Consider the following 27,964-nt stretch of genomic DNA (forward strand, 5'->3'; position numbering starts at 1 on the left):
GTAGGCAGAGAACATTTTTTTAACTCTTCGAGCGTCGCGGCGTTAGCAGTTGCGTTGGCCGCAGAAACGGCCGCTTCGGAAGTGTTTTGATTGTCGTTGCTTCCTCCGTTGAGAGGAGTTTGCATGTTATTTGTGTCGTCAGTTGTCATGTTTGGTTGAGCGTCTTGCGGCTGAGAGTTAGATTGATCTGTGCCCCCCTCCTTCTAGCGCCAAACTGTGGGAACCGAAATTCGCACTGTCGATTTCCGTTTAAATAATGAAAGTTAGGAAAACCATAATTTCCCAGAGGTCTCAGATATCTACTAAACCACACGCCAAGCAATCAGAACACGAAATAAAGACGAGAAAAATAAGAAATCGTAAAAAGAGAGCAAAAAGAAGTCTTATTCCGAATTTGCGTATGAGCGTTTACAACAAGGTAGGAGCCTCGGCTACAAGAACTGTCGGCGAGTTCCCTAGTTTTAATAACCTAAGACTGCAGAACCTAGTTGAGTCGCAGCTCGAAAATAACAAAAACGGAAAGTTGCCTAATTGCTCTAAATGCTAAGTTTGCTCTGAAAAGTCTCTCTCTTGTGCCTCTCGCCTAGGACTCCTTATATATCCTTCCAAAGTCGGTTTCAGCTTTTCCCTTCCTGCCCTTAAGTCGTCTTAAGTGAAAAATGGAGATATTTCATTTTTTCTGATCTTCATGTTTATCCGCGGAAACTTAACATTTTATTATTTTTACGTTTTTATAATAAAAAACGTAAACCGCCATAGTATCTACGAGCATATTCTTAAAGAATCGTAAGTGGGCTTGTGGTCGCGTTTTAGACCTTGTTGGGCCGTCTCTTGACATGAAACGTTTGTTACGATTTTCTTTTCCATCAAAACAAGTTCTCGCGGTTATTATTAGTAAAGTTTCAACGCTAACTTTGATCGGAATGATGCGAGAAAAGACATGGCTGCGGTTACCTGGGAGCTAGCATCGAGGAGCAGACGAGAATGCATGGATTTGGGTCGTAGTCGTTGATCGATGTCCGAGACAATTTGGTCGCTACGTAGCGACCTGATCTGCGCCGGATCGGTCGCTACGTAGCAACCGAACGAGAGGTTTGGTCGGTCGCTACGTAGTGACCGACTCGTTTGCAGGTCAGTCGCTACGTAGCGACCGATCGAGTGGCTTGGTCGGTCGCTACGTCGTTCGCGGATCGATCGCTACGTGGTAACCTTGTTTGAATCCTTTTCTGACGTTTTATGAATGTGTTCTTGGACTACGAGTGTTTGGTTTCGATGAATCAACCGAGATTAGTGCAAGATTTCACCGTAAAATTCTTCGTAAAAGTAATATTTACGAAGATTACTTTTCATAAAAACGTTCATGCTGATTTTTACGGATATTTGGATGTTAACTTCGTCGTGTCCGTTTTTTACCCCAACAATAGATGATTCAACAGCCGACAATACTATATGCCTAATGAAGATCTACGCCTAACTGCATCATCTGAGCCGTCCTATGAAGATCCACTTCTGACCAGATTTACTTGCACCATGTTGAAGATTTCTTGTAAGCCTTTCGTCTGTAGTCTTCATTAATAAATTGTTCTCTCCGGGACTTGAAACTTGGATTTCCTGTAATCTGCAATCTTGCATAGTCTGGGATTCGAACTCTATACCTGAGTGTAAAAACCTTTAAACCTTAACCAATAGGCTACGGTGCTTCTACAACAAAGTTATTTTGGGTGATAAAATAGTAATATTGTTAATAAAATATACCAAAATATAAATAATTTGTAAAAAAAGTTTTAATACAATATAAAAATCTGCATCCTTAATCTAACAAATTAAACAAATAAATCATAAATTAACAAATTCTAAACTAACAAATTTATAAAATTATATATTATGAGTTGGATACGAAGCAGAGTATGTGTTTGATACCTTTGCTTTTTCTTCCTAGCTGCGTTCAAACTTGGCTTCAAACTTTTTTCTTACTAAATTTAAACTTGACTTGGTTATGTCTTTTTTTTTTTTTTGATCAAAGACTTGGTTATGTCTTATTAGTTCATATTAAGTTGGAAGTAGAGTGATCGCTAACTTCTCTTAGTGATGTAAGACTATATTTGGGTCTCCTAACAAGAACGTGAATAGGCAAAACTTAAAATGTGTTTGATTGATCGCTATTAAATATAAGAAATACAAAACATTTAAAATCTGAACCAAACATTTTTTTTTTCCTTTGGTCGATATTTTTCAAATAACTAACGGCACATAATAATACAAGGACTTGGAGGAAATGAGAAAAAAAAAACGGAGGTAAGGTTGTGTAAAAGAATGATAATGAGATATGAATCAGAAGTCAGCAGAGCCAGGTGAGCGTGGGAAAGGAATAACGTCTCTGATATTATCAATTCCAGTGGCAAATTGAACCAGCCTCTCAAACCCTAGCCCAAATCCTGCGTGAGGAACTAACACACAATAACAAAAGCACTTCATCAGCCTCCAAGTTTCTATCCTTTCTTAACCATTCAAAGAAGAAGATTCAAGGAGAAGAAAAGAGACCTGAACCATAGCGACGGAGGTCGAGGTACCACCAGTAGCTCTCTTTGTCGAGTTTCAACCCATCAAGCCTCGCTTCCAACACTTCAAGTCTTTCCTCTCTTTGGCTTCCACCTATCAGCTCCCCTACCTTTTCTTACCCAAACCCCACATAATTACCAACAACTTCTTATCTAACAAGTGTTTTATATGCGTAATGATCTTAATCTTACCCGAGGCACGAGCATATCCATTGCTGCGACTGTCTTCCCATCATCATTCTCACGCATGTAAAACGCTTTTATCTCTTTTGGATAATCTCTTATTATCACAGGGCGACCCTCAAATGCCTCTTCTGTTATGTACCTTTCATGCTCGCTCTGCAAATCCAGTCCCCACTTCACCTACAAGAAGCAGAGATATCAGAGAAGGAAATGCATAATGAACCAGCTCAAATCTATTCTAAAGGAGAAAGTAAAGATTAAAGCCTTTACTGGGAATTCAAATTCTTTGTTTGCTTTCAGAAGAAGTTCAATGGCGTCTGTGTAACTCAGCTGAAGAAATTCTTTCTCAACTACGTCCTTAGATTATAAAACAATCATAATATCAGCCAACGCAAACTACATAGATATATTCTTCTCTGAACACAAGGTGAAAATCAATCAGAGGACATACACTCAAGCGATGAGTGATTCCTTTCTCAATCCATGTATCGAAAAACTCCATGTCTTCCTTGCAGTTATCAAGAACGTATTTCACCTATCAAAACATCAAAGAGATAAATTACAATCAGAATAAATCTAGATGACGTTGACAAGCTCATATACAGTGAAAGAGAAACATACGACGTACTGGAGAGGTAGGCGGTGGCACAGGCCATGTCATCATCCAGGTCGGCAAAAGCAAGTTCTGGTTCAAGCATCTTTTATATTGACGAAAGAGAGAGGTCTTTAGAAAAGTGCACACAGGAAATAAAAATTCAATTTGTGAGTTTTAGCTGGAAGATGAGGTAACGCTGACCCAGAATTCAGCCAAGTGCCTGGAGGTGTTGGAGTTCTCAGCTCGAAATGTAGGACCAAATGTGTATATCTGTAGAGTCATACAGATGAGACATCTTTAGCCAATAACCAAAATCTAGCTCACAGGCCACACTACTCGAGGAAGTAATGTTTTACATCTGAGAGAGCGGTTGCATAAGTTTCTCCATTGAGTTGCCCAGAGACGGTCAAGAACGCTGGTTTCCCAAAGAAGTCCTGAGGAAAGAATACAAGCACGAAATGAGTTACAGTTGCAAGATCATCTCTTACCATTCTTAAGATTAAAACAAAGATTGGAGGTGGAGCAAATACCTGAGACCAATCGACCAACCCTCCCTTTGTTTTCGGAATTGCATCGATGGGAGAATCTGTGGTCTCATGGGAGCTGGGGATCTAAAACGTGAAGTACAGCTTAGTTGTAACTATATCCTTCTGAGTTGAGAGTTGTAGTACTTGTGGAGAGCCAAGGTACTTACGAGAATGGTGACACAGAACTGTTCACCAGCGCCTTCACAATCGGAGGCAGTGATAATAGGGCTTGCCACCCAGACAAAACCACTTTCTTGAAAGAACTTGTGAGTAGCATACGCCAGAGTATTCCTAACTCTAGCCACCTGATACAGAATGTGATCAGTTCTCCGGTCTTGAGTTTAGGGACACCACACAAAGTACATGAAAAAGGAAACTTTGTCCTTAGAAGACACAATCAACTAACATTACCGCGCCAAAAGAATTGGTTCTGGGACGAAGATGAGCCTTGGTTCTCAAAAACTCCCGGCTGACCCTCTTCTTCTGGATGGGATAGGAAGAGTCACACTTTCCAACCTAAAGGGGTAAAGTGACAAAGATTCATTGTAAAAAAACGTAATACTTTGAAAATCTCAAGGAGTTGCAAAGGCAAAAGACAGTAGTACCAGAATGATTTTGTGAACCTTAAGCTCCACCTTTTGCTTAGTCCCCTGGCTGGCCACAATAGTACCTTGTACAGATACAGATGCTCCAGTCAAGACCGAACCAGCTTCTACCTATTGTGATTATCATCATTTTAGCTAATGAAAATGTCTCTCTCTCTCTCTCTCTCTCTTTTTTTTTTAATTCAAGTAAATAAGCATTGTTACCTGATCATATCCCTCTGCGTCCGGATTCATCACACATTGCAAGTTTGATAAGCAAGAGCCATCGTTTATCTCGATGAATGTGACACTGCTCTGAGATCGAAGAGTCCGGACCCAACCCATAACGCTGAGGCTCTGCCCCACCCGACCCAGACCTTCGTCTGCTCCTCCTTTCACTTCAGCTACCCTCAGCTTCCTCCTAAATTCTCCAACTTTACTCCCAATTCGATTCCCTTGATTGTTCTTTCCATCACTGGAACTGGCAGATACAGAAGTACCGGTGCAAAAGCATCTCCGGCGAGCATTGGCCGCAGAATCTTCGAAAAGCAAGCGGCGTCGATGGCGGAAGAGAGAGTAAGGAGAAGGATTAGAGATGGGGAAGAAGGATAAGAAACGGAGAGTAGAGAATGAAGCGAGACGGAGTGACGCCGCCGGCATTGCACTTCGCCGGTGAGTTGAAGTATTTTTGATAAATGAATTCACTAAACTCTCTCGTTTATCATCATTACATTGGGCCTGTAATGGATAATGCATTTTTAAGCCCATTTTAATCTAATTGGGCTTGAAATCGAAGAAACCACACTAATGGTTCCATCCAAAACCCCGTTATATATGAATAAATTAAAACTTGATTTACGTATATGTATATCAGTTTTAAATCCTTAGCATCAAAGTCAAGATGGCCGAGTTGGTCTAAGGCGCCCGCTTCAGGTGCGGGTCCGAAAGGGCGTGGGTTCAAATCCCACTCTTGACAACGTCTTTCTTTTGTCATTTTTTACTTATTTTTGCTATTTATTTAAATTCTGTTAATGTTCATGACCGTAGCACCGGTGAAAAGATATTGAAAGCTTGAGGTAAATTATTTAAGTTAATAAGAAGTAGAGAATATTGTTCCATAATGAATGTAAAAAATTATAATTATAATATGTTGGATCAAACGGGTGGGGGGTCACGCATAATGAACAGTGAGGCTCTATGCTCAGCTCTAGAATGGTTGACTACACGGGCGAAAACTAAGTCGACACGTGGAGAAAAGGGTCCCACATCCACATGGTGGCAGTTGAGATGTTGACCGAATGACCCTAAAAGCTCCTAAACCCAACCCAACAACTAGTAAACAAGTTCTCTCACAGACCGGTGAGGTTGCTCACCTGCATTCACTCCTCTTCCTCTTCGCCTCCAATGTCCTTTCCTATTTGTTATTTTACCCATACATACATGGTTCCACCTATTAGTGCAAGTACAAGACAATAACTCCAAACATAATTAAGCTCTATAACATTCAATTATTTACTTACTTTTAGGTTCAAGATACCTACCCAATAGTAGTTGTAAGATAAACATAGACAGACAGAGAGAGAGAGAGAAAGAGAAGTGATGGTAAAGAAGTTGAGTTGGGGAAACAAAGGCAGGCGAGACAGGTGTGAACCGGTTGTTGTTGACTCTCACCATTACTAAACACATGACGTTTCACTAAGTTACCTCTGTAAACCAGTTTTGTTTCTCACCTTTTTTGAGACAAGGAGCACTATGGTTTCATCTAATGTTGTATAGACCATTAATTCTCTTTAAAAAGAAAAGCAAATGATAATAGCTAAACGTAATATGAACTAAACAAAAAAAAGTGTAATAGAAAAGTTATGATCTCTCTATTAGACAGCTTAACCAACAAAGCTAACCCCACTTTCACGTCATATTTAATCTCTCTTTCTCTCCTCTTCTTTCTTCAACCATCTGCTTCTCTTAAACATCTGAGTATTTTCTATCAATGAGCATCTCAATGATGAAGTTCTTGAACCAAACCCTTTGTCTCTCTCTTGTCCTATGCATATCCATGACTACTATGTCCTTTGCTCAGACATGTTCCAAATACAAATTCTCCAGTAACAATGTTTTTGCTTCCTGCAACGACCTTCCTTTTCTTGATTCTTTCCTCCATTACACTTATGATTCTTCCACCGGGACCCTCCATATCGCTTACCGCCACACCAAACTGACCTCTGGCAAATGGGTTGCTTGGGCCGTGAACCCCACGTCTACGGGAATGGTGGGAGCTCAAGCCATCGTGGCTTATCCACAATCAGACGGCACTGTCAGGGTTTACACTTCTCCTATCAGAAGCTACCAGACAAGTCTACAGGAGGGTGATCTGAGCTTCAACGTCTCAGGGTTGTCTGCAACTTATGAGAACAACGAGATGGTTATCTTGGCAAGTCTGAGTCTTGCACAGGATCTAGGGAATGGTGGAACCATTAACACTGTGTGGCAAGATGGTTCCATGTCTGGGAACAGTCCTCTGCCTCATCCAACTTCTGGCAACAATGTCCGCTCTGTCTCCACTCTCAATGTGGTCTCTGGTGTTTCTGCAGCTGCCGGAGGTGCTGGAGGAAGTTCCAAGCTCCGTAAACGCAACGTGAGTTTATTTATTTATTTATTTTTTGAAAAACAGAGAATAATGATTGGTTTGTTGATAATTGGGGGGCTTAGATACATGGAATATTGAACGGAGTGAGTTGGGGAATCATGATGCCAGTAGGGGCAATCATTGCCCGCTACTTGAGAGTTGCCAAATCAGCAAACCCTGCTTGGTTCTACATTCACGTTTTCTGCCAGGCTTCTGCTTACATCATTGGTGTGGCCGGATGGGCCACTGGTCTAAAACTCGGTGGCGACTCACCAGGGATCCAATATAGCACCCACCGTTCTATCGGGATTGCTCTCTTCTCCCTAGCAACAGTCCAGGTATAATAATAATAATACACACTTTTACATCCAGAAGAAACGAGAAATATATTAGCTTCTTCTAAGCTGGATCATTTCTTGTATAACATGTCAGGTTTTTGCGATGTTTCTGAGGCCGAAACCAGAGCACAAGCACAGGCTCTACTGGAACATTTACCACCACTCCATAGGCTACACGTTGATCATTTTGGGGGTGGTGAACGTGTTTAAAGGGCTAGAGATATTGAGTCCTAAGAAGCAGTGGAAAAACGCTTACACTGGTATCATCGTTGCTCTCGCCATTGTGGCCGCCCTGCTCGAAGCCTTCACTTGGTATGTAGTCATTAAGAGAAGGAAACTAGAGGAATCTGCTAAATCGTCCCCGCATGGAGCATCCAACGGCACTCGGTCTCAGTATGCTTAAGACTAGCACTAGAGCGTGTTTATGATTTTCTTTTCTCTGTGCATAGAGCGTGTTCTCTTTATGGTTTTTCTGCTTATCTATCCATTTTCAGTAGGTTAATGTCCAGTTCCCGTATGTTTATGATTTTATTGAGAGAAGAGCGGCTTTTGCCTCTATTTTCCCTTCTGAAATAATAATGCAATTTTATTTTATCGACACTACATGTGGATTTTATATAATCTTAAACGAGCCAGGCAAGTCAATACTCAATAGCTTAGACACAGAGATAGAAGGTATGGGCTTCTCTGTGTACATGTGCGTGCTCAAGCAAGATCTCCGGGCTTAAGGCTTGCGATCCCGCTCACCACATGAGCTTTATCTGCTTCAAAGTTCTCGTCCTCTGCCACCAAACAAACATGAATCATAAGCATAAGAAATTTGTTTACGGTGAGAATTCTGGTCCATTCTCTAGTGATACACAAGTCTCATAACACAAGTTCCATACCTTTGTCAAGTTTGTGATCAGCCAACAATCTTAGAAGCTTGTTTCTGTTTGCCACCAGACCGTTGATGATGTCTGAGGGCTTCTTTTGGTTTGCAACAAACAGCTGTACAAACATAACAGTCTCAGTTAACTTAAATTTGCCCTTTCAAGTCTATATTTTCAAAACTCAACTACATCACTCGATGACAAACATTTTCCAACGTCTCGCTGATTTTGTTTCACTAAGTAAAACTACTCCATGACTATAGGGTACAGGAAAGGTACCTTGAAAACACGGAAAGCTTCTATTTGAATAGTCTTGCTTGATTCCTATAAGTGAAAGCAGCATTATTGCAGTCTCTTAACATGTATCTTAGCCTAATTGGAATTAAAAAAAAAATGAAAAATAGATAAAAGGAAAAGACACGTCTCTTAATCAAGCTCCGCAAGGGAAGAGACAGCTGTCCAAAAATGACTGGGTGGAGGAGAGGTTTGGTGTTTTGACCTTCTCGGCTTCTCTCTCTCTTGAATCCTCTCGTCACGAAAGCTTCTCTATCTCGATTTCTCTCTGTCACTGTTGTTTTGTATCGTTCAACATCTCACGAGAAAAAGCTGGCTGCTAGATTCTTGTGGGCATCTAGAGTTGCTCCTCATCTAACTATCTAAGGATCTCTGTTTCTCAACGAGAGGTTTCTTCAGGTGAATCTCAATCCCATTCCGTTCTCTCTGATTATCGAATCTGAGATTGTTCTTTTTGAAACTATGCGTCTTTACTAGCTGTGTCTCCTTTATAGTATCATAAGTGAATAGTTTTGTTTTGGAGCGATGTGTTTTCTTCTAAATGATGTGTTTGTCTGAAATCAACTTGTATACAGAGCGAGTTTTCAAAAAAAAAAAAAAACACTTGTATACAGAGCAAGAGATCTTTTAAGAACTCTGTTTCTGAATATCTTTGTCTGGTCGGAATATTGAATATTTTTGACATTTGACCTTTAACTTGTTATTCTCTTATGTTAATAGTGGTTTTAAAGGATCTGATATATGCTGAGTCACACGAATGGATTAAGTTGCCTTTTTTTATCAAAGGAAGATTGAAACGAAATCTTGATTTTTGTAGATGGATAAATCAGAGCACATCCAGGGAATGCCCATGTCGATGTGGAAATAGATCTTGTTTAATGGTCCTATAGGTTGCTCGGGTATATGTTTCTTGTAGAATTCGAAGGAAGTCTTGAGTAGGTTGGTTGGGTAAATTGCATCTGATGGCCCGAACGAGTACCACCATTCTGCAAACCATCCGAGTATTGCTTTTGAGCAGCTTTGGTCGAAGCTAAAGAACCAGGAGTGGTCATAAGGTCTGATGTAGAATGCCCTGAAAAAAATCGTTTTGGTAATCGGTATAAGTGTATCCTTGAATATGAAAGCTTGGTGTAACAAAAGGTTTGGTTGAGTGATGATGGATGAATCCAAGGTCTTTGGATTGGTATATGTTTAGGATTTTGCAGGTCGAGTATGCAATACTGTTTTTGTCTTTTGGATCTGGGTAATGGGTTACCTCAATTGATCTAGAGTCTACTAGGATAAACTCGTAGAATGTGTGGTTTTTGGTTATGTTGTCGGTTGGATAGAAACAGTCTGGATAGAAGGCCCTGTTTACGAAGGTTTTTAGTTGGGGTAAGGTTATGGGTTTGGTGAATTGAGTAGTCATTAGGTGTTGTTTTTGAGGTTTGACGTAGTAAGTTGGTTTGGTTGAGGTTTCGGGTTCTTTGGTAGTTGAGACAGTCGCCTTTGAAGTAGATCCTTCTGCGGCTGCTTTTGCATAAGATAGTGGTGGATATTCCGCCAATGCTGAGTATGGATTTGGTGTAAGAATTTTTCCTTGTAGATGTGGTTGGTTCTTGACGTAATCCGATGTTGTCATCAGTTTTTTGCTCTTCTGTTCATTCATCTTGATTAGATTTTCCCTGTAAATATTCCCTTGTTAGGAAATCGGGTAAAGAATTGTTTTCTCCTTTAATATATTGTATATCAAAGTTAAATGCAGATAATATTGCTTGCCATCTTGCGAAGATTTGTTTGGATACAAGATTCTTTACATCCTTTTGTAATATTTCTTTTGCAGATTTGCAATCGACTCTTAATAAGAATTTTTTGTTAATTAAATCGTCTTGGAATTTAGATATACAATTGACTATTGCGAGAACTTCTTTTTTTATAGTTGAGTAATGTTTTTGTGGTCCTAACCAGATTCCTGAATGGAATCGGATTATTGATTCTGTATTTGATTTGGGTAATTTTTGATTAAGTATTCTTCCATATCCTATTTCTGATGCGTCATTTTCGATGATCATATTTGCCTCAGGGTTTGGGAGTGTCAAACAAGGAAGTGTTTTGACTTTTTCTTTTACTTGCTTTACAAGTAAAGTATGTTGATTAGTCCAAGGTTTTGGATTCTTTTGAAGTCTTTGAAATAAAGGTTGAATAGATTTTCTTAGATCTGGTAGGAAGTCTGAAACGTAGTTTAGACATCCTAAAAATCTTTGTAATTGAGTTTTTTTCCCTTAATTCGTCAGAGAATTTATTTGCAAATTCGATTGATCTTGCTATAGGTGTAATAATTCCTTGATATATAGTATGCCCTAAAATCTTATTTTTGTTTGGAATAAGGACATTTTTTTGCGGATACAACTAATCCGTGATTTTTGATTATACTAAGGAATGTATTTATATGACTTATGTGTTGGTCTATTGATGTTGAATATACTAAAACATCATCTATATAAACGATTGTGAATTTTGAATAATCATTGAATATGTTATTCGTTATGTTTTGAAATTCACTTGGTGCGTTTTTAAGACCAAATGGCATTACGTTCCATTCGTAATGACCAAAGGGTACAGTGAAGGCTGTTTTATATTTATCCTTTTCTGAAATTTGATTTTGCCAGAATCCACTTTTCATATCAAATTTTGAATAGATTTTTGCATTGTATAATATTTTTAATAAATCTCTTTTATTGGGTATTGAATATCTTATCCATTGTAATACATCATTTAGTGGTTTATAATTGATTACTAAATGTGGTACTTCACGTTCTATTTCTGCTTGGTTATTCACGTAAAGGCAGCACAACTCCAAAGGGATTTGAAAGGCCTAATTAATTTTTTATCTAATAATTCTTTTATTTATTTTTTACAAGTTTCTAATAAATCTTTATTCATCTGAATAGGTCTTGCTTTGGTTGGTATATTTCTCTTGTTGAATTATTTTATATATGGTAGTTCTACCATATGTTGTTTTCTTTGCCAAAGGGCATGTGGTAATTCAGAACAAACTTGTTTTATCAAATTGCTTTCGATTTTCTTTATTTTACTTATTGTATAGGGTGCTTTGAGTTGTTCCTCTATTTTTTGTACGTTATTTCCTCTTTGTAGATATTGAATATGATTTTGTTTACTTTTGATTAGGTTAATTGTTTTTTCTATTGTACTTTGTTGTAAACTTAATATTTCTTTTGTTTTCATGGTGATAAAAATTCGAATGTTAATTTGGTTCTCATTATTTTTGTTGTTATTCCTATCTCATTTACTTCAAATGGATATATTTGCGTAAAAAACGGAATTCCTAAAATTAATTCTTGTGATAAATTTTTAACTAATATGAATTGATTTTTAAAACAATAGCCTTGATTGCATATCTTAGCGCTTGGTAATTTGTATCGAACCTTCAAGTTGGTACCGTTGGTTCCACTTAAGCGTTCAGTTGTTTTTTTCATAATATTTAGTTGGTATAGTTCCTTCTCGAATGCAGTTATAGTCTGCTTCTGGGTCCATTAATGCTATTACATTTGTTTTGAAATTGTTATCAATATGTAAAGTAATTTTTGTATACCATTTTTGATAATTTATTTTGTTAATCATTTGTATATATTATGTTTCATCTTGTTCTGGTTCACTTATTATTATACCTTTTTGTTTGTCTAAAGACGTATTTTTGTTACTTGTGGACGGTTCGGTATTATTAATACTGTATGGTTTATTGTAATTGTTTTCCATTATTGCTATTCTTGCATCCATATGAAATTGGTTTAATTCTTGTTGATTAATTGTCATTTGTAATTCCTTTATTTGATTTTTTATTTGTTTAACTTCGGCTTGCAATTCTCCTGTTGTTACTTGTCTAAACACACTTTGGGTTGGATATTTTTCAAATATCTTGTTTAAACTAAAAGTATCTGAAGTCAGTAATTCATTTTCCCTATTAATATTTTCTTTTAGTTTTATTAAATAATCTCTTTTGATATCGGGATTGTATATTTTATCAATTATTTCTAATAAGAATTGTTTATCGTTGTCCTTTGTAATGACATTAATTAATTTGCAGTTGCATAAGTTGTCAGATAATTCTTGTGATTCTTCTGAAGAATTACTTATATTATCAATCTCATTTACTGAGGTTTCACTATTTGATTCGTCGGACGACTCTGACTCTGATATTAATAATTTCATTAATTTTTCTTGAATATCATGTTGGTCATGAAATATTTCATTAATTTTCTTTTTCATTTTACATTCTGAGGACTTATGTCCCGGTCTTTTACAGTTCCAACATACAATTTTCTGTTTATCATTTGGTTTATAAGGTTTTCTGTTTTTGAAATAATATTGATCATTAGATTTTTTATTAAACTTTTTATTGTGATTTTTATGTTTTTGATAAGGTCTTCTATAATTATTTTTATTATTTTTATATTTAATTCTTTTAGATCTTGATGGGGGATTGAGCTGATTATATTCATATTGTTCACAAAATGATATCATATTAGTTCTAAATTTGAAATTTCATTTCTCTTTTTATCTTTGTGATCTTGGCATATTGCTAATCCTTCTTTTTTAATAAATGCGAATAACTGCCCATAAGTTATTGAATTCCAAGGGATTGGCTGTCCTGCTGAGTATTCTTTTAATTTGTTTGTTATTCTTTCTGCGAAATAAGTTGGTAATCCTGATATAAATCTTTCTTTCCACAAGGCTTGAGTACAATCATTTATTTGAAATATGTTTGTTATAAACACATCTTTATACCATTTAAAATCTCCTAATGTTGGACATCTTAAATTGGTTAAGATTATTTTCTTGTTTTCTAATTCTTTTAGATTTCCTATAAAGTGCATAGTTATAATATGTATTAATACTTCTACTGTGTTTTGTATTTCTCCTTCATTATTTTATACTGTTTTAGTATCAGTATGATTAATAATTGCTTCTCGAGTAACATTGTCTAGTGAGTTATCCCACCAGTATCTGAATGCTCCATTAAATCCTACTATTAATAAAACACATGATTGCTTATCATCATTTCTTTTTGCTTTATAAGCCATAGCGGCCATTCCCATTTCTTGCAATAAATTCATTATTTTGTATTCTGATTTTCCATCAATATTCCATTCATATATTCTGTCTCCAAAATACATGTTTGCGGAATATTTATGGTGTTCTTCAAATAATACATCTGGTGGAGTATTTCTCTTGTAATATGGTTTTGTTGATTTATTTTTTATTCGATTGATTATTGGTTTGTCTTCGGATACCGTGGCTGAAGATGATTCATCATCATCTTCATCTATGATATTTATATTTTTGTCTTTGTCTAGTTTATCTAGTTTAGCTGCAATTGATGTTAAAATTGGATTATTTGGTAATTTTACTTGCATATTCATTGGTTTAAAGATTGGTGGAGTTATGGATGAGAAGGGATGTTGTTCTTGTTTATTAGTCTCGTTATTATTTATTTTTATATCTATTTCATTTATTTGTCTAGATATTGTGTGTAAAATCTGGCTTTGATAAATTTTTTGTTGATATATAGATTTTATATCTTGCATATAAATTGAATCTTTATCATCTTTATTAGCTCTAGTCTTAAACGGGGTTGCAATAACTTGTCTATTTGCAGTATTTATTTTTATATCCTTCAGAGGTGGATGGATTGATATTATTTTGTTTCCATCCGTTTGTTTCCAAACTTGGCTCAATGTTAAATTTACATTAATTGATTTGAATGAATAATTTATATTGTTGGCGTTTGCATAACTTTCAAACCATTTGAAAAATGGAATGTCCGTTTCTTTAGATATCATAAAATTATACCAATTTTCTCGATATAATATAGTTTCTTTTTTAGGGAAAGTATTAAAATACCATTTCCTTTTTTTCTTCATTTTGTTTTGAATAAAAGTCTTCCTTTATATATTGTTTGTTTATTTCATATGTTTTGGTTATAACCTTTATTGATTTAAAGTTTGATAAAGTTGGTGAAGTTGGATACATATCTTGATGAGGCTCGGCTATTGGAGCTTTAAATTTAATTGGTTCTTCTTGCCTAATATTTTGATTTATGCTTTCTGTTTCTGAGTTCGTACTGGATTGACCAGGGCGATATTCATAAAAGGAAGCCCTCGAGTGATAAGGACTTATTCTAGGTGGTAATGGATCTCTATAAGATCCAAATTGTAACAATATTTTTCCATCTCTTTGTTCAATTATTTTTGATATATCTTTTTGTTCAATGTTTCTAGGAGGTTGTGTAATTTCAATTTTCCATTGATCTGGGATAGCTATTTCATCCCATTTTAGTTGTTTAGGTGTGTATGTAGCCGTTGGAGTGTCTTTACTATGAACAGCTAGAATTGTTGTTTCTCCTTTATTGTCTTGTAATAAACATCTTGGATTAAATTCTGAAACCGACTGTTTAAAATATACTCGATAGAGTAATAAATATCCATGTCTTTCATTTTGAAATTTAATTTCGGGTAAGTGAATATTTAGGGTCAGCGTATTGAGTATGGTTGGGTCATGTAGACTAACTTGAAAATTAGGAGCGCAGTTAAAGTATACTGCTCCGTTGCATAGATTTGAGTGGACTGTTCCAAGGAGTGAGTCTTCGAATTTTAATAAAGTTTTGTCTCTTAATAACATAAGGATTGGTGAATCAATTCCTGTTCTTGATAAAGGTTTTATAGCTATTTGAATTAATCTGAAATGAATATAATTGAATCCCTTTTGTTTATATTTTTCCAAAGCTAGTGAGGATAATAATTTGATTTCTTCAAACTCATTTTGTAAAGATAGAGTTTGTTCATGTTATTTTATTGAATAAGCTGTTTTGAAATCAAACGTTCCTATTTGATATATATTCTCAGGATTAATATGAGGTAATTGATTCTTTGATATTTCTTGATTAAAAGTTGTTATTTTAGTCATTATTTCTCTTGAGTTAATATTTGAATAAGACGATGAAGTTGACGCGATTTTTGGTTTGAAGAACTTTCTAATCGAAGATGCCATGATTTTAATCTGATTTTAAACTCATAAAATTTACTAACCGTTTTAATTCGATTCAACTGATGGCTTCTTCTCAAATGGCTTCTATGTTACCTCCAAGGTCAAATAGGGAAGCGACGAAGAGTGACGTGTCACCCTTAAAGAACTCCAGAGTCAGCTGGGCACAAGCTTCAGCTACAGGCTCAGCTTCACTGTTGTTTCCATAGAGAATTAACTTCAACTCTCGTAAGCTCTTAAGCTTTGTTCAGAATCAGGAGACTATAAGCTCAGCTCAGGAACGGATAAAGATGAATCAGATTTTTGACGGAATCGAAAACTGAAATTGGAGAATGTGATGGACCTTTTCCTGCCGTTTGGACTCGCGAAGGTCACAAGGATGGAGACGGATCCAACAGCATAAACGAGGAGATCGCGAGTCTGTCGAACGATATCTGGGGGAGTCCAATATGATTCAAGTTGGTTTAAGCTGTTTTAAATTGGTTAAAATCGGTTGAACTTGATCTAAATTTGTCTAAATATGTTAAATTAAGCAATTAATTATCATAAATCTATAAATTTGTCAAATTTCTTCTGTTTTGTATATCTAATTTTATAATTCATTACAATAATTTCATAATTAAACTTAAAAACTAAAATATGCCATAAAAATGTATAATATATATATATATATAATAAATTAATAATTTGCTAACATTTAGGTCTCGCCTAGTTTCCGAATACTCCGTCTAGTCACTAACCTTTTATAAAGAGTTTAGTTACTGCCTAGCGATTTTTAGAACATTCGTAACAACTAACAACCCACACACAGAAAGCCGGAAAGTAACAATTGACTTACTCCTGAAAAAGAACAAAAATCAGAAAGTATATTGATTTAAAATGTTTTAAAAAGATGATTCTTAATATTTTGAACTTTTTTTTAGTTCGCAATAATATATTTGATTTTTTTATTGTATTACTATTGGTTTGACATTATTAATCACATAAATTAATGTATTCATAATCACTTTAACTTTTAATGTATAAAACGATGAAAAGACTATTAATTTTAAAAATATATTTTTAAAATTCTTTTATTAACGATTGATTAGTGTATTATGATCTAATAGGCACACAAAGTGTGCAGAGACATTACCGTATCATCACATCATTCTTCCGTTTAGTTAAAGATCTACAAAATTCAAAAATTGGAACCCTTCTTTATAACCAGCATTTACATAACATACAGTGATACAGAGAGAGACATCGACACGAACATCCATGTGATGATTGATGATCATTATTCATAACAAAACAATAGGTTCTTTAAAAAAAAATTGGAGCAGATGGAGAGATGATGTTCAAAGTCCCAACTGGCTCTGCATCTCCAATATAGTCTTTGCTGATTTCTGCAGCTTCTCAGCCTCTTCATCAGTCATATGCACGTTAGTCACAGCCACCACACCGTTACGTCCAAGCAGAGCCGGGAGACTGAGGAATACGTCACCACCCTCAACACCATAAAAGCCACGAGCAAGTACAGTGACTGGATGGATCTTACGCTGGTCTCGGAGGATTGTGCGAGCCAAGTTGGCGACAGAGTAGCCAATGGCCCATGAAGTGTAGCCCTTGAGTTTAATAACTTCATAGGCACTGCCAACGACGGTCTGGTGAATGTCCTCAAGGTTTTGTTTCTCATAAGCTATCTGTTGCTTCTCCAAGAAGCTTAGCAAAGGGATGCCTCCCACACTTATGCTTGACCACAATGCCACCGAGCTATCCCCATGCTCTCCCACGATGAATGCCTACAACAACAACCATTTGATCGATCAAATCTTTAAAATCGAAGAAACTGCAAACACCTAATTAATTCTCTTGTTGGAAATTATTAGGCCTGACATTTTTCCAGACCCCGATAAACCGGTTCAAACCAATCGAGATCCATACATTTTAACCTACTAAGCATTTCTGATTTACAACATGCGGGTCTCCATTCGTATCCGAATAATCTAATTTTTTTCTATATATATTATGTATTTTTAGATATTAGGATATATTTTTAGTATTTCAGTTTTGTATTCTAGTTTTCATATGTAGTTTTGGATTTTCAGGTAGAACTTTGGATTTTATATATATATTTAGCTTTTCCTTAAAAATTCATGTATATTTTCGGGGTATAGAGTATTTTTAATACTTTTTTAATACTAAATATTCAAACCAAACAATATTCAAAAACTTTTTGATATTAAATGGTTTCGAAAAATGAAATCTAAACCAATACGGACCCAAAAAAACAAATCTAAAATCAAACCAAAAAATTTAAGGTAACTATATATGTACATGTAGGTCCACAAAAATGCATATGCCTAGTACGCTAGAACTGACCTGCACATCCTGGGCATTAACGTCGAGATGATCTGCGATCAAGAATCTGAACCGAGACGAGTCAAGATTAGTACCAGACCCAAGCACTCGATTCACGGGGAAACCAGAGAGCTTCCACGCCACGTAGGTCAAGACATCAACGGGATTGGAGACGATGAGTAAGATTGAATTAGGAGATAACATGGCGAGTGGAGGGATGATGTGGCGGAAGATAGCTACGTTTCTCTGAAGGAGATTGAGCCTTGACTCCCCCGGATTCTGTCTTGCACCGGCGGTGACGATGCATAGATCGGATCCTGCGGTGATGTCGTAGTCAACGGAAGCGGTGAATCTAGTGCGGGGGAGGAAAGCAGCGGCGTGCTGGAGATCGAGCATCTCGCCTCGAAGCTTATCAGGGTTAGCGTCAACGAGCGCGATCTCGTCGGCGAGATCTTGAGTGAGGATGGTTTGAGCGATGGCCATTCCGACGTTTCCGACGCCGACGACGGAGATTTTGGTGCAGCGGTTGGAAGGGATAGGAGGATCGGAGTTGAGGATGGGTTTGAAAAAGGCGCTTGTGAGATCCAACCCACCTGGACCGAACGATGAACTGGATACGTTCTTCTTCATTACAAATCAAAGTTGATTGCTTTGTTTTTTATTAGAGTTTGGGTTTGAATGTCTGAGAGGGAAGTGTACTTATAGGGGGAAACTAAAGTATATCACATTTTACATTTTTGTCCCTCTGTATTTTTTAAATGATATTTTATCTATTTCATACATATTAAGAAAAATTTAATATATTTTATTTACTTTTTTGAAATTTATTTTTATTAAATTAGTGTTTATTTGTTTTAGTAAAATTCAACCATTCATATTTTATATTTTTGACTATAACATTAACTTTTAAAATATACAAACAAAAGCTAAAATATCAATTATTTAAATCTAGAAGAGATACTGTTATATTAACATATTGTTCAAGTCTCATCTAATTTAATAGTTTACGGTTTGAAACAGACCGCAGCCCACTGTTTGGGTGTTTGCTTTTAGCAATTCTTTTTCTCTAGATGGTTTTAGCATTTAGAATCCTCTTAACGAAACCTTGAAAAGAATCAAAAGCTGCTTTTATTGAAAGGGCAAATCTCCAAAATAAGCACATTTCTAAGTTTATATCACAAAAATAGCACTCAAAAACTAAAATGACCAAAATAACATATTTCTAAGTTTATCCTTTGAAAATTTTAATTTTTTTATTTTTTCAAAATTTGAAATTTTATCCCCAAAATCTCATTTTTCAACTCTAAACCCTAAACCTTAAACTCTAAACCCTAAACTCTAAACCCTAAACCCTAAACCCTAAACCCTAAACTCTAAACCTTAAACTCTAAACTCTAAATCCTAAACTCCATCCTTTAACTCTAAACCCTAAGTTTGTGACTTTTGATAAAACATTAAGTGTTATTTTTGTGACTTTTGATCTTAAGTGCTAGTCTGGGAACAAAAACTTGATTTAGTGATATTTTTGTCTTTCTCTCTTGTTGAAATAGTGAAATTATTATACTTGCATCGGTCTAAGAGACTTGCTAACTTTGCTATCGCAAAGTTCCAGAAGATTGAATAGTATAAATTATAAAAGGTCCAAGTCTTCAATTTATTTAAGACCAAACACCAAACGTATAATAACCTTGGGTCCTTGACAATGCAGCTGCATGTTATTAATATTAGTTGCCTTTTATGCAATTTAAGAGGAATGCTATGAAGGATAAAAGTTTTGGAAGAGTCATCTTTGTTTGTCAAGAAAGAAAAGTTGATAATTTGACTTTGACTTGTGCATCAACCGACGAAGAATGCATATTATTGCTAACCAACTTGGTTTTAATTATCACGTACGAAAAGGTAATTTAACTCTTTAGACGTCAGACTAAGTGTTGTTATTATTGATCCGATGTAATGGTGAGAATGAGTTCACGTGTGGTACAAGGATGAGTGAAAGAGATGCAATTAATATTGATCCAATAGAACTTTCTCGGTCTCTCCATTCATCAATTTTGCCACTTTGTGATGAGATAGAGAATGCATGCATGCATCGCCTGTCAACGATCTCAAAGTATGAAGTATTAAGGAAAAAAGATACTCTCACTACTCCCGTATATTCTTTACAATCATTGTATATCAATCACACATATACTTCCCTATAATGGCTCCTTTGTATTGTATAAATATGTACTTAACAACATCAATAAGGATCATCCTTTACATTACATATGGTATCAGAGCAGGCTTTTATTTAGACTCCAATTTTTTCCTATGCCGCCTTCTAACTTTCTCTTCTTCTCTATTCTTTTCTCACCTCTTCCTATGTGTTAAAATGGATGCATCCACCAACAGCGCTACTTTTTCTGTTGCCACCTCCGCTGCAGAAACTGTTGTTTCCACCACCAACTCTCCGCTCCACATCAACATGTCAAACATCATTAAATCTCTGCCACCATTTACCTTGTCTGGAGTCGACAAGTCCATGCACTTCTAGATGGGTATGAGCTTGCCCATTATCTTGATGAATCTTCCCCTGCACCAGATGCGACTGTAACCACTGCTGACATCACCACACCAAATCCAGATTTTCTTCTCTGGAAAAGACAAGATAAACTAATCTTCAGTGCACTCCTAGGGGGCATCTCTCAGAACATTCAGCCGCTTGTCTCTATGGCGTCCACATCAGCCAACGTGTGGAAACTCTGGCATCCACCTACGCCAAACCCACTCGTGGACACATCAAATAACTCTTGAATAAACCAAGACTGTTGATGAATATCTTCAAGGACTTACCTCGCGTTTGATCAACTGGCGCTACTTGACAAGATTCTCGACCATGAAGACAAGCTTGATTACATTCTCCAAGGGTTGCCTGATGAGTACAAGCCGGTCGTTGAACAAACAAAGGGTCGTGATCTCCCACCATCACTGACTGAACTTCATGAAAAACTCATAAACTATGAAGCCAAGGTTCTCATCTCTACACCAGCGACTATCACTCCTATCTCTGCAAAATATGTCAACAACACTCGTCCTGCTCAGAAGCAAACTAAGCGTCCTCATCAGAATTGGAACAATGCCTCAAACAACAGCTTTCATCAGAACTGGACTCACGCTCCCAACAACAATCAGCAAAGGACTTTCAGAACATACCTTGGAAGGTGCCAGATATGTGGTGTCCAAGGTCATTCAGCAAGGCGCTGCACTCAACTGCAACAGTACCAGCAGTCCACACAGCCGCCTCTCCTGCCTACACCACAGTATCCGCAATCAGCTTGGAACCCGAGAGCTAACATGGCTCTTACCTCTGCTCAGCAGCTGTGGGTTCTCGACTCCAGTGCGACGCACCACATCACCTCGGATCTAAATAATCTCTCCTTGCATCAGCCGTACACAGGTGGTGTGGTCCTCATCGGTGATGGCCGTGGCCTTCCAATATCTCATACGGGTTCTGTCTCTCTACCTACAAACCTTAAACCTTTATCTCTAACCAATGTCTTTCTTGTTCCACACATTCATAAAAACCTTCTCTCTGTTTACAAGTTACGCAACCATAACAGAGTTTCTGTTGAATTTTTTCCCTCCCATTTTCAGGTGAAAGATCTGACCTCGGGGGCTCGGTTACTCCAAGGGCGTACAAATGAGGGAACTATACGAGTGGCCAATCGTTCAATCTCCACCAGCTGTTTTTTTTTGCTGTTTCTACTGTCAAAACATCTCTCTCAAATTGGCACTCTAGGCTTGGCCATCCCTCTATCTCAATACTAATAACTATTATATCTAAGTTTTCATTACCTGTTTCAGAGTCTGTTTCAAAGAATTTCTCATGTGTTGATTGTCTTTCTAATAAAAGTCACAAGCTTTCCTTTGCTCAAACTTCAATCTCTTCAACTCGCCCTCTACAATATCTCTATACTGATCTCTGGACACCTCCAGTTATCTCCTTCGAAAAATTTAAACACTATCGGATAATTGTCGATCACTACACCCGCTACTCTTGGTTCTATCCCCTTCAGTTAAAATCTCATGTTAAAGAAACTTTTATCAAGTTCAAAGCCCTCACCGATAACAAATTCCAAACCAAAATAAGTACCCTTTTCTCTGAATGGAGGAGAATTTCTTTGCGCTCTTTCCTTTCAGAAAAAGGAATCTCTCATTTAACTGCTCTTCTCCATACTCCAGAACATAACGGTTTGTCTAAAAGACGCCACTTTCATATTGTTGAAACAGGTCTCTCTCTTCTTCATCAAGCTAAACTCCCAAACACATTCTGGACCTATGCTTTTGCCTCTGCTGTTTACCCCAGTTCTTTCTCTTAATTCTCCTTATAGCCTTCTCCTTCAAATCCAGCCAAACTACTCAAAGCTTAAGATTTTTGGTTCTCTTTGCTTTCCCTGGTTAAGACCTCATCGCAATCATAAACTAGAAACACGTTTAACCCAATGTGTGTTCCTAGGCTACTCCTTAACCCAAAGTGCATACCTTTGTTATGATCCAACTTCCAAACGTTTGTATGACTCACGACATGTCAGGTTTGTTGAAGATAACTTCCCATTTCTATCTCTCACAAACTCTTCTTCTTCCTCTCCAGCAGTTTCCATTACAGATTGGACTCCACCTGCTACTCTCGTTCCTTCGATTCAAAGGCCACTCGTCTCGCCTCTGCCTCAACAGCCCACAGGTTCAGATCAAATACCGTCTTCTGCCTCACCACCATTGTCACCGATGGAACAAGCATACCCACAACTTTATTTGGCCCCACAAATCCAAACAAACCCAAATATACCCAATCAGGCCCATTAAAACTTACCCACCCCAGAAACCCATACTGAGGCCCATATAAATATACCAAACCCAGAAACCCAAACTACGGCCCAGATACAAACCTCACCTCCTTCACACCCACCAAATCAAAACCTTCCTTCTCCTCCGACAAACACAAGCCAAACCTCTCAACAGACAACCATACCTCCACCTCAACCAAACCGTCATTCAATGACTACCTGAGTCAAGAAAGGAATATCGAAACCCAACTCCAAGTATGCCTATGCCACTAAACTCTCCCAGTCCCATCACTTTATCCCAACAACCATTGCCCAAGCTCTCGCAGACCCGAGATGGAGACAAGCTGTCACCAATGAGTTCAACTCCATTGTTAAAAACGGAACCTTCTCATTGGTTCCACCTACGGCAAATCAAAACCTGGTCAGCTGTCGTTGGATTTTTACAATCAAATACAATCCTGACGGTTTTGTTCGCAGGTACAAGGCACACTTGGTCGCAAGAGGCTACACACAGTTATCGGGAATCGATTACACAGAAACTTTCAGACAACAATACGGTTGGTGTTAGATATTGCTGTGAGTTGCTCCTGGCCTATCAAACAACTCGACGTAAATAACGCCTTTCTTCAAGGTACTCTTACAGAGGAACTCTACACAATCCAACCTCCTGGCTTTGTCGACATAGATCATCCCACTAATGTATGTCGTCTTCACAAGGCTCTGTATGGTCTGAAACAAGCCCCCAGGGCCTGGTATCTTGAACTCAACAACTTTCTCATACAGTCTGGTTTTGTTAAATCTCTCGCTGACACCTCGCGTTTCATTCTCAAACGAGAAACGAGTCTTATCTACATGCTCATTTACGTAGACGACATCGTCGTAACTGGTAATGACTCTGCTCTCCCGCAACATACACTGGACTCTTTGGCTACTCGATTCTCTGTAAAAGAACCGGAGGACCTTAACTATTTTTTAGGGATTGAAGCACACAGAACAGCTTCGGGTTTACATTTAACTCACATGAGGTATATTCTCGATCTTCTCTCCCGCTTCAAGCTCCTCAACGCTCATCCTGTCTCAACACCGATGGCCACACACCCTGAACTCTCTATCAACTACAGGACCAGACTCTCTAATGCAACAGAGTATCGATCAGCAGTTGGCAGACTACAATATTTGGCTTTCACACGCCCGGATATCTCGTATGCTGTCAACAAATTATCCCAGTTTATGCATGCTCCTACACTGGATCACTGGCAAGCAGCTAAGCGTGTCTTGAGATATCTAACCGGAACAGCCTCCCATGGTCTCTACTTCAGTCGCAACAACTCCTCCTCTCTACACGCTTACTCAGATGCTGACTGGGATGGAGATGCTGACGGCTTCATCTCCACCAATGCATACATCATTTATCTTGGCAAACATCCGATATCCTGGTCTTCCAAGAAACATAAAGGTGTTGCCCGCTCATCAAATGAAGCTGAATATCGGTCAGTGGCTAATACTTGAGCAGAGGTTCGCTGGATATGTTCTCTTCTAGTGGAGCTTGGCATCAACATAAATGAACCTCCAGTCATTTATTGTGACAATGTTGGAGCAACCTATTTGTGTGCTAACCCCGTTTTTCACTCACGAATAAAGCACTTGGCACTTGACTATCATTTCATAAGGAATCAAATCACATCAGGCATACTGCGCGTGGCTCATGTTTCCTCAAAAGATCAACTTGCCGATGCTCTAACCAAGCCTCTTGCACGTGCTCCATTCACTCAAGTGTCATCCAAGATTGGTGTTGCTCAAGCACATCCATCTTGAGGGGGCAAATTAAGGAAAGAAGATACTCTCATTACTCCCGTCTATTCTTTACAATCATTGTATATCAATCACACATATACTTTCCTATAATGGCTCCTTCGTATTGTATAAATATGTACTTAACAATATGAATAAGAATCATCATTTACATTACATATGAAGTATCTACATGTTACGTTTCTCTTACTTCCACCTCCCTCACCAAACACTTCATTCTGATCCTTTGTGCCGTGTTGCAGAAGCATCTTGCTACTATGTCATATACCATCGAAGGAGTCTCCTCTGTTCCAGTTGTTCTTTTAGTAGTTCATAAAAGTTTGGCTGATACGGTACATCGAGTTTGCATCTAGAGTCTAGATGGGCCAGCACAATCAGATAGTTCTGCCACGACTCGGTAAAATTTTCTTTGCTATATCGACTAGCTCTTTAAGAATTTCATGAGGTGTCTATATGGTCCATGTTGTTGCTTCGATGGTTTTGGAAGATCCACGTGGGAGGTGGAGCCAGCCATTGATGGTAGAGATCAACTCCTAAGTCCTAACCAAACTAGTTCAACAGATTTTCTGATGTTAGTTAACTTTCCAACAATGTCTAAGACGTCTTCAAACTTTGTGACATAGACCAATGCCTCGTTTATTATAGCCTTCACTAAACTTATTAAGCGTGCAAGGTTTGATGTTAGGAAGAGCAACATCAATACTCATCAATGGAAGCGCCCATCAATTAGGTGGCTCTCAAGAGGCCAGGCCAGTGAAGCGACCTCGTCGCTGTCAAATTCTAAAATCCATTCAAATCTTGAGATGGGAGTTGTTGACTCTAGAAGCTCTATCAAATTTACAAACTGTTTATAGCAAAAAAGAAGAAGTTTACGTACAGACTGTTTCTTCCGACCCTTTTGTATCTAGTCATTGGACTTTAGTCAAAAAAAGGCTTTTCTACGGGCTTGCGTGTTCGTCTCCCACCACACGATCTGCTCTCGCAGAAAACCAATTAAAAATTAAAGCTGGTTTAGCATACGATCTGATTAATTTTGAGAACCGGTTTAGCCAACACTCCTCCGCAACCTCTTCCCTCAGGAAGTCTCCAGTCCACTTCGTCGTTTTCTCATGGTAATTAGGGTTTCTGTGGTACCCAACTAAGAACACATTGCTTCCCCACTCTAAAAGTGTAAGCTTTCAATCCGATTGTGCTTCTAAAGTTCGAAGCTTTCCATGTTCGATTATAGTTGGTCATCGAGACTGATATGGTTAGGGTTCTGGGTTCTTCGACTGCAATCCAACATCATACCAAGTCGATTCCACTCTTAATCCGAAGATTCTCGCTTCCTTCGACGAGGAAAGACCCAGACCTCGAATCTGCTCTCTCGCGCAACAAGAGATGGATAGTCAACAGCCGTCTAAAAAACATCATCCTAAGGTGTCCCAACCAGGTCGCGCCCGTTAAGTTTCTACAGAAGAAGTTCAAGACTCTCGATCTCCAAGGGAAGGCTTTGAACTGGCTTAAGAAGTACCCTTGTTGCTTCGACGTTTACCTCGAGGAAGATGAGTATTACTGCCGTTTGACGAAGCCCATGATGGCCCTTGTGGAAGAAGAAGAGCTGGTTAAAGAGGCCCAAGAGCCTGTTTTGGCGGATAGGCTTGCGAAGCTGCTTATGATGAGCGTTGGCCAGCGTCTTAACGTGGTGAAGCTTAACGAGTTGAAGCGGAGTTTTGGATTTGGGGATGATTATGTGGTTAGGATAGTACCCAAGTATGCGGATGTGTTTCGGTTGGTGAATTATAGCGGTAGGAAGAGTTCGATGGAGATTGAGCTTTTGTCTTGGAAGCCTGAGCTGGCTGTTTCTGCTGTGGAAGCAGCAGCGGGGAATGAGTGTGGCTCCGAGCCTGGTTTCTCTTGCTCTTTGCCCACCACGTGGACTAACCCGTGGGAGAGGTTTATGGAGTTTAATGCGTCTCCTTACATATCTCCGTATCGAGAACTTGGGGAGGTTGTGGAGGGTTCGAAGGAGAGTGAGAAGAGAAGCGTTGGTTTGGTGCACGAGTTGCTCTCGTTGACGCTGTGGAAGAAGCTGTCGATGGTGAAGCTGAGTCATTTCAAGAAGGAGTTTGCGCTGCCTGAGAAGCTAAACGGTATGCTTCTGAAGCATCCGGGGATTTTCTACGTTTCTAACAAGTATCAGGTTCACACTGTGCTTCTTAGGGAAGGCTATGATGGCTCGGAATTGGTTCAGAAAGACCCGCTTGTTATTGTTAAGGATAAATTTGGGGAATTTATGCAGCAGGGATTGTATGAGTATAATCGCAGGAGGTATTTGGCTAATCTGGAGAAGAAGAGAGAGAAAGGTATTGAATCTGTGAAGTCTGTGGTGAGGAAGAGAGACGGGATTGAGCATGGGGACGAAGTTGATGAACAAGAGAACCATGGGGGTCGACCAGGCGGTATGTTTGATCCAGAAGAAAGAAAAAGGTTCTATCAGATTCTCTTCAGTGACACCCAATAAGAGCACTTTGGTAAAGTTAAACACATTACTAGCTGAGAATTGCTAAAACTTCAGTGACTCTTGGGATAGACAGCTTGTTAAGTTGTGGTCACAGATGCGGCCTAGTTGTTCCCAGGGAATGCAACTTCAAGTTGAAATCTGATATTGGGACAGCTAAAATGCTTTCATTTAGGGTGCGAATCAAGAGGGAAGAGTTGGCTGAGTTAAATGTTTTATCCTCCAAGAATAGTGACTGGGGAGTGTGTTATACCTCGTGAACGCGGTTTAGTAACTCAGTGAAGACCTTTGCACGCACTTGTAGTTTTCGCCTATTGCCAGAATCATACCCAATGCCATTGTAGTTGATGCTCGTAGTGAGACTCATTCCACTTTCTTTTTCCTCCGCCTTAGTATTCATTATCTTATCTAGTAACACCTCTGTCTTTGTTATCCAACTGGTGGAATTTATATTTTTCGTACCTCATCTATGTTGAACTTCAACATTGAATTAAAGCCTTTGGTTCCTTTATGTTTTGAGGCAATGTTGCCATTTGCACATGGTCTTTGTTTGTTTATCGTAGTACAGTTTGGTTCTCACAAAAGTGACTTTGTATTTGGCACTTATTCTCTGTGTGTGTGGGAAAGAAAAAGCTGCATTGACCTGAGTGTCACTGTCCTGGTATCCATCTCACCCTAAACCCTAAACGTGGAATCCATGTTTACATCTGTCCAACACGCGGAGGGTGTCACCGTCCTGGAACTCAGACACAAATGATGTACTCTGCTTCAGTGCCTGCCAGGTTCAGTCCAGGGGACTAGACAAGTGTAGGGAAAGCTTCCAAATGAGAGGCCTCAGGCTCAGGGTCGGGTTTAAGGTCGTGCTGGA

General features: G+C 38.2%; 4 protein-coding genes, 1 long non-coding RNA gene and 1 other non-coding gene across 6 annotated transcripts; 3 read left to right on the forward strand and 3 right to left on the reverse strand.

Moving 5' to 3' along the window:
- Window positions 1–2,127: 2,127 nt before the first annotated feature.
- On the reverse strand, window positions 2,128–5,124 carry LOC106381481 (asparagine--tRNA ligase, chloroplastic/mitochondrial). Its single transcript, XM_013821380.3, has 13 exons — window positions 4,673–5,124; window positions 4,469–4,579; window positions 4,275–4,379; window positions 4,031–4,168; window positions 3,867–3,947; window positions 3,693–3,770; window positions 3,538–3,606; window positions 3,359–3,439; window positions 3,193–3,276; window positions 3,012–3,098; window positions 2,751–2,921; window positions 2,542–2,668; window positions 2,128–2,447 (listed from the first exon to the last, which is right to left on the reverse strand). The coding sequence occupies exons 1-13, from the start codon at window positions 5,105–5,107 to the stop codon at window positions 2,332–2,334; spliced, it is 1,683 nt and encodes a 560-aa protein (XP_013676834.1). The 5' UTR covers window positions 5,108–5,124; the 3' UTR covers window positions 2,128–2,331.
- Window positions 5,125–5,342: 218 nt separating this feature from the next.
- On the forward strand, window positions 5,343–5,423 carry TRNAL-CAG. The gene has a single exon. It is a non-coding gene; the product is annotated as a tRNA-Leu (tRNA).
- Window positions 5,424–6,265: 842 nt separating this feature from the next.
- On the forward strand, window positions 6,266–8,005 carry LOC106381482 (cytochrome b561 and DOMON domain-containing protein At4g17280). Its single transcript, XM_013821381.3, has 3 exons — window positions 6,266–7,082; window positions 7,157–7,411; window positions 7,506–8,005. The coding sequence occupies exons 1-3, from the start codon at window positions 6,438–6,440 to the stop codon at window positions 7,812–7,814; spliced, it is 1,209 nt and encodes a 402-aa protein (XP_013676835.1). The 5' UTR covers window positions 6,266–6,437; the 3' UTR covers window positions 7,815–8,005.
- On the reverse strand, window positions 7,953–8,773 carry LOC106381483. The gene is made up of 3 exons (XR_001276612.3): window positions 8,563–8,773; window positions 8,299–8,401; window positions 7,953–8,193 (listed from the first exon to the last, which is right to left on the reverse strand). It is a non-coding gene; the product is annotated as an uncharacterized LOC106381483 (long non-coding RNA).
- An 8,024-nt stretch (window positions 8,774–16,797) lies between these two features.
- Window positions 16,798–18,666, reverse strand: LOC106381484 (L-lactate dehydrogenase B-like). The gene is made up of 2 exons (XM_013821382.3): window positions 17,983–18,666; window positions 16,798–17,402 (listed from the first exon to the last, which is right to left on the reverse strand). Exons 1-2 carry the CDS (start codon window positions 18,589–18,591, stop codon window positions 16,959–16,961), a joined length of 1,053 nt encoding a protein of 350 aa, XP_013676836.1. The 5' UTR covers window positions 18,592–18,666; the 3' UTR covers window positions 16,798–16,958.
- Window positions 18,667–25,617: 6,951 nt separating this feature from the next.
- LOC106381487 (protein WHAT'S THIS FACTOR 1 homolog, chloroplastic-like) lies at window positions 25,618–27,607 on the forward strand. Its single transcript, XM_013821385.3, has one exon. The coding sequence runs from the start codon at window positions 25,843–25,845 to the stop codon at window positions 27,097–27,099; it is 1,257 nt and encodes a 418-aa protein (XP_013676839.1). The 5' UTR covers window positions 25,618–25,842; the 3' UTR covers window positions 27,100–27,607.
- The last annotated feature ends 357 nt before the right edge of the window (window positions 27,608–27,964 follow it).

Source organism: Brassica napus, chromosome C1 (assembly GCF_020379485.1).
Source record: "Brassica napus cultivar Da-Ae chromosome C1, Da-Ae, whole genome shotgun sequence".
Classification (NCBI taxonomy): Eukaryota; Viridiplantae; Streptophyta; class Magnoliopsida; order Brassicales; family Brassicaceae; genus Brassica; species Brassica napus.